General features: G+C 37.1%; 1 protein-coding gene across 1 annotated transcript in view; it reads right to left on the reverse strand.

Annotated features, from left to right (window-relative positions):
• Hmgn3 (high mobility group nucleosomal binding domain 3) overlaps positions 1 to 6,959 on the reverse strand; it is a 26,081-nt gene that overhangs the window by 18,815 nt on the left and 307 nt on the right. The window contains exon 2 of the mRNA XM_010617918.1: positions 6,655 to 6,784. Coding sequence (XP_010616220.1) covers positions 6,655 to 6,784 — 130 coding nt within the window. The remainder of the gene's footprint in view (positions 1 to 6,654; positions 6,785 to 6,959) is intronic.

Here is a 6,959-nt window from a genome sequence, read left to right on the forward strand (position 1 = left end):
TTTTTTTTTTGATACTGGGGATCAAACTCAGGACCTTGTGCTTGCAAAGCAGGCAGTAGAGCCACTGAGCTAAATCCCCAGCCCCAAGACCATTTTTTAATGTATGACTGAACATGCATTTAGCTTGGGCACATCTAAAAGGATTTGTTTCTGGATGTGGCCACAAGATATAAGACTACTCAACTCAATAAATACCTTGACCAACAAGCATTATGTGTTTTGACTGAATTCTCACAAGAAGACTGTGAGATGTACAATAAATAAGCAGCCAGTGGAAAAGAAATAACATTTTTATCTGGTTTATATTCAGACTGATCTTTAAATTACTCAGGAGACGAATATCATATTTCAACATATTTAGTACTGCGAAAGAGACAGCTTAAATGGTATTTATTTCAGTTACCATTTCCAAACTGTACCCTTCAGGAAAGTGAAAATATTTAAATTCAGCATAAACAAAAGCAGCATTTTAGAGGGAAGATATAAGAAAAGAAGATACTTAACTGATTTGCCAAGGGAATTTTAATTTTAATGTTTATGAAGATATTTTTAAACATATTCTTCTGTGAGAAAAACCAACCATGTAAAAATGCTTAAGATTAAAGCTTACGTTCTTTCAAAAACACTGTATTTGTTATTTGGTCATTGAATACCTATTCCCACAACTACAGTTAACTAGACATAGGGGTGAGATCTACTTACTGCCTATCCACTGCCCAGGCCATTTGTCTTTCCAAAAACATGGAAGCTTCAGGTTTACTACAAGCATATTATTTCACTGTGGTTTTCTTCATAGTTAAAAATATCATCACAATAATGACCATTCACTGGCTATTTGATCCCTGCCAGGAACTGTGGTTAAATATTTCATATTCACCATTTCATTTCATCTCCACAATTCAGTGAGAAAGAACATTATTACCCTGCTACACTGGGGAGGAAACTGGGTCCTAGAGAATTAGGAACACAGACATTTAAGTTGAAATTTAGGTTAACCCCTAAATCATATACCTTGTAAATAGTGAGTGCCCAATCACACTGGATTTTTTTTCCTCAAGAGCATATGAAATATTTAAACTTACTACTTTCTCCTATTGAAAACAATTCATTCATCCACTTGTTCAGTATTTACAGTACCTCCCATTGGTAGGTGCTATGAGAAGTAAAAGAAAGATCAGAACCATCACAGACTTCATGGTCAAGTCAAAAGGACTATGAAACAAGGTTAGTTAAAAAATATGTAATCAAGGCTGAGTGTGTTGGTACAAATCCCAGCACTCTGGGAGACTGTGGAAAGAGAAATGAAAGCTCAAACCCAGCCTGAGCAACTTAACAAGACTTTTTCCCAAAATAAAAATAAATAAATGAATAAATAAATAAAAATTTAAAAGGGCTGGGGATGTAGTTCAGTAGGAAAATGTTGGGTTCAATCTCCAGGACCACAAAAAAAGGATAATCAATCATATATGTTCTGACTTAGAAGGTAGCAGATAGCAACCTTTAAAAAAAAAAAAAAACAAAGGATTTTTAAGAGTTATAACTCCTAACTCTGTTAACCAAACAAATCTTTGTGAGTTTTCTTCTTCCTTGAGCATTTGGGCTGGCCAAACCTCTGCATGTCATAGCTCACAACTTTTTTGTGGCTATTTATCAGTTCTTGCTATGAAGTATAAATGTGTGTGTGTCTTACATACCTTGTCAGACTGAAAGACTTTTAATGACAAGGGTAATTAACTCGTCCACTCTAAAAAGGGTTGAAAAAACAATACTTCACCTAATTTCCCAAGGTGATGGTATGTTGCATAAAGGTTGATGTATGATGCATGATGAACATGTAGTGAATAAATAAAAATGTACAGCGCTATCATTTTTGAGTCTCAATATAGGTTCCACATCAATATTTAGCTCAAACTCAGAAAGCCCTTTTGGATGCCAGACTCTTTCATATTCAAACTGGTAGACTCAATATTTCTAAGAAGACAATTCTCCTCAAATTGATTTATAGATTCAATTTAATCCCTATCAAAATCATGACAGTCTTTTTTGAAGAAATGTACAAGCTGATTCATTAGTCTATATGGAAACACAAATCACCTAATAGGTAAAACAATTCTGGAAAAGAGATCAAAGTGAAAGATCGACACTACCAGATTTAAAATCTTACTATAAAACCAAAGTAATCAGGATTAAGTATAGTGCCGGTATAAGGGTAGATTTAGACTTAGTGAAATATAACTGACAGTCCAGAAATTCATATTTGAGATGAACTGAGTTTTGACAAAGGTGCTCAGGCAATTTAGTGGAGTAAGGATACTTCTGACAAATGGTGTTAAAATAACTGGGTAGCCACACATTAAAACAAACAAATCCTTATCCCACCCACAAAATTTGCTCAGAATGGATCACAGAAATAAATATAACAGCAAAAACCATGAGATTCCTGAGAAAATATCTGTGATATACTGTATTAGACATTAAATAATTTCATTAAAATTATAAACTTGTTCTTCTAAAGATACCGTTAGGACAAAATATTTAAAGCTAAAGACCGGAAGGAAACATGATGCTAGTTAACACATGGAAGGATCTCATCTTCACTAGTTACTGTAGAAGTATGAACGAGTCATTGGAATGCCTATGAGCAAAAACCCTGACAAGACCAGCTATGAGCAAGGATACAGAAAAACTAGAACCCTCATACACTTTGGAAAAGTTTGGAGTTTCTTAAAACATTAAACATGGACTTTCATATCACCTACCTGTCCTCTTAAGAATCTTGCCAAGAGAAATGAAAATATATATCCATGTGATGGCTTATACATAAATATTCACAACAGTCCAAAATCTGGAAAAATCCAAATGTTCCTCAATTTGTGAAAGGATAAACAAAAATGGTGTATCTATACAATGCTATATTGTTGGGGAAGAAAAAAGAACAAAGTACTGAAACATGCTACAACATATGTGCATCTCAAAAACATGTGGAGCAAAATAAACCGGACATAAAAGAGTACACACTGTATGACTCCTTTTATAAAAAATTTCCAGAAAAGACAAATCTGAGAGAAAAATAAAAGGGCAGTGACTGTGTGAGGCTGTGGTGGTAACAGAGACTGGATATTAACATGAGGGGGAACTCTTCTGACATTATGGAAAAGCTTTAAAGCTGGATTATGGGAATGGTTACACAGTTTAATAATTTACCCAAAATCACCAAATTGTATACTTTAAATGGACGAATGGACATTATGCTAAGTAGATTATCTTCAATACTTTCTAAATTTAATTTAATTTTATTTTTTCCAATACTTTTTTTAAAGGCAATTTAACTCCTATCCACACAGTCTGAGAGTGCTACTTGTCTGTACCCTTCAGCACTGGGCAGTGTGATACTTTCAACCTTTTTCATCCAGATTAGTTTTAAAAAAACACATCTCATTATTCTTAATGGTGTATATCTTTGATTTCTAGTGAAGTTAAACACTTTCATGTACTTGAGTCTGTTATTTTTCCTATAAAGGTATCTCCATCTCTTCTATAAGGACATTGAGACTCTTTAAAATAGCAAACTCAATGGTTCCGCTGCCTGCCTCACAAGCGCAAGGGCCCCCTGGTATCAAAAACAAAACAAAACAACAAAAATAAAATAGCAAAACCTTTTTAGTGATATCTGATACAAATCTTTTCATATATGTAAAAATTTTAACTTTCCTTTGGCATGTTGAAATATTCATTTTCATGTAGCCAAATTTAACCATATTTTCCTTTAAATTTCTGTCTTTGGTGTTATAACAAGTGATATGTTTATATATTTATGCAAACACACATCCCTGTCTCTCTATCTCTCTCCATTCATCCCCCCTTGAACCCAGGGAGCATTAGCTTTATCCTCAGCCCCTTTTAGTTTCATGTTGAACTAAAATGAGTATTATCTTTTCTTCTATTTCACTCACTTTCTACCTATTATGTAATATAGGAAACAAATTCTTTAAAAATTTATAAACTAAGAAGGAGATTATACTGTTAAATGCTGTACCAGGCCATCCTCAAATCTGCAATCTTCTTGACTCAGCCTTCTGAGTAGCTGGGATTACAGTTATGTGTGCCCCTATGTTCAGCTAATCAGTGATATTCTTTTGAAATATTAATTATCAGAAAACTTGAGCATCATTAACTAAGCATCCTTGATGCTAAGCCTAATGCTACTGGCTTTTCTATCTGAGGAAAACAAGTACAATTAAAAATTTGAAGCCTAGGGGTAGATAGAATTTTCTTCCTTAAGCCTCTAAATGGAAAGAGACGTTACTGTTTATTTACCAAATTCATGGAAATTGCCTTGTTAGAGAATATCTGATGACATTAGAAATATTAGTTCTAAGATTAAGGAACTGGAAAAATAAAAAGGAGGTAAAAATGTGTTTGCTTTTGCTGATCATGCCAGGGCTGTGATTCTAGGCCTCTCTGGCTGATCTCTTTGTATAATATCCGATCAGATCATCACATAACGACAAAACCACAGCAGGCATTTGTGGATGTTTGACCAGCACAGTCTAGAACTCAGTCACTCAATGCCCTACTACTTGAGGCCGTGAACGCTTTCTTCCCTCTACTTCACTCATTCATCCACTCATTATGTAACACAGGAAACTGAACTTCAAATCTTACAAACTCAGGAAGAGAATACTGTATTGCTTTGCAAAATAATTCAGCAGTGATACAAAAAAATCCCATTAGGTTTAATGTAGCTGTGATTATCAAACACAAATATATACATACATACAACTTTAAAAAGGTGTCATAATAACATTTTATATTGATACTATGAGATTATGGCCTTGAACTTGTAAAATTAAGGCCTATACATGTTCAGAAGAGGCATTCAAATACTTGAAGGAGAATGTCTGATTTCATGTCTGTATATTTGAGTCCTATTCATATATACAAAATCAACCAAATTTAATCTCACTTTTTTATCCTATATATGGCCTTTGGAATATGTAGCTATACATTCTGGAACATGTAACAGTCTAAACGTTATTCAATTCTTTTGTTCCTGCTAGTCCTAACACCTCATTGAATTAAATATAAATCCCAAAAGAACAAATTGTGCATCCCCACAGCATTAAAACAGTGCTAAGATTCTAGATGTTTTAACTGACTTTTTAGTACCACTTCTTGCTTTGCAAAACAGCTTAGAAGTTCATTGAAGATTTGATTTCTAGGAAAAGGTGAAACAATGAGCTAAAATGGCCAAAGGGCATTATAGGGGCATTGTTAAAGCTGACTATAATGTACAACAGGCAGTTGTGTAATCAAGGAAAATATTATGGAGTAGTATATAAATGCTTTGGCAGTTACCCCAGCTTTACAGATCTCCAAAAGCTATGTAAGGATTGACTCCAGTTTCTTAGGGTTTTTCTATTTCCACCTAAATGGTCTTTTTCTGACAATGGTTCCTAATGGGAGTTCATGTGAACCTCATGATTTCCCAAGGCAGCTCTAGGGCTTGACAGATGGAAAAGCCATGACCACGTTTCATTTATGGCTGCCCCTACGCGAGTACCACTCCAGGTCTTGGGCTCCACACATACCTAAATAGCCTTCCAATTAATCAAGGAGAGATTCTCCAGTCTCTAAAGAACACTCAGATGTCTTGAAGGGTCACATGTGCTTGTACAAAGGTTTGTCATTAGTGCCAGGACTCTTGGCTAGCTTATTCCTGTGAGTTACCTAGTTTCCAAGAGAATAAAACCATAACCAAAAGCCAGTGACTCAAATAGCTTGTCTCCTCTCCTGTCTCCTTGAAAGAGGGGGACAGTGACAGAAAACAGGATTGCTGGTTTTACCAACTCCGGGCCTTGAACAACAGCCAAGTGGAAGTTCACTACACACAAAGGCTGCATGTCTAATGTACTGCTTATCTAAACAAGTTAATTAACTCATCAACACACTGTGACCCTCTTCTTAATGATTAGTTCATTCGATTCTACAAAAATCTCCAATCCATCATTAATGCTCAGCGAAATTGCTGAAAACTACGATGTCATTTGAACACCCTGATTCTAGGGCAACAGTATTAGGAAGACAATATAGCCATAAAAATTAGTTTAAATAACGAGTCTTAATTATCATTATTCTTAAAATATCATACCATCCAGAAGTCAGTCTGGATTATCCTAAGCAAGTAAATAAAGGTTGAGAGCAAGGACTTCCCACTATAGAGCGTCTGATCTCAACCTTTGCTATTAGCTACCGGTTGGTGTCCAACTGCATGGTTGGTGGAACCAAGTCTTTAAGACCTGATTCAATGCGATAGCGCCTGCTCAACACATGTAAGGATTAAAAGAGACAATGCAAGCAGCCGCACAGCACGAGGCACAGGGTATGTGCACATCAAACTCTCGAGGATTAAAATCATGTTCTGGTTTGTGGTGGAGATATATTTGCACCAAATTATTCGTAATGACACGTAAAGCAAAAGCCCCTGAATTGTTAGAACTTCAATATTTTAAATTAACGCAGTCTCTCTCTCACCAATCAGGGCACAGTCTCTAACAGACAGTCCGCTTTTACTCGTGATTTTACTTCAAAGGGAGGAGGCGCTCCGGCTGGCCTGCAGACCCCGGGGCAGAAGGGTGACAAGTATTTTCTTACCCGGGAGGAAGAGGGCAGAGTCCAGTCGCAGCCCGCGCCGGGGAGACCTGCGCCCCGAGAGCGCCCGGCCAGCGGGACGGAGGGGTGACCCACACGGCCCGCAGACAGTCCGCTTTTACTCGTGATTTTACTTCAAAGGGAGGAGGCGCTCCGGCTGGCCTGCAGACCCCGGGGCAGAAGGGTGACAAGTATTTTCTTACCCGGGAGGAAGAGGGCAGAGTCCAGTCGCAGCCCGCGCCGGGGAGACCTGCGCCCCGAGAGCGCCCGGCCAGCGGGACGGAGGGGTGACCCACACGGCCCGCGAC

The sequence above is a fragment of the Fukomys damarensis genome, unplaced genomic scaffold (assembly GCF_012274545.1).
Source record: "Fukomys damarensis isolate Sample0158 unplaced genomic scaffold, DMR_v1.0_HiC HiC_scaffold_27, whole genome shotgun sequence".
Classification (NCBI taxonomy): domain Eukaryota; kingdom Metazoa; phylum Chordata; class Mammalia; order Rodentia; family Bathyergidae; genus Fukomys; species Fukomys damarensis.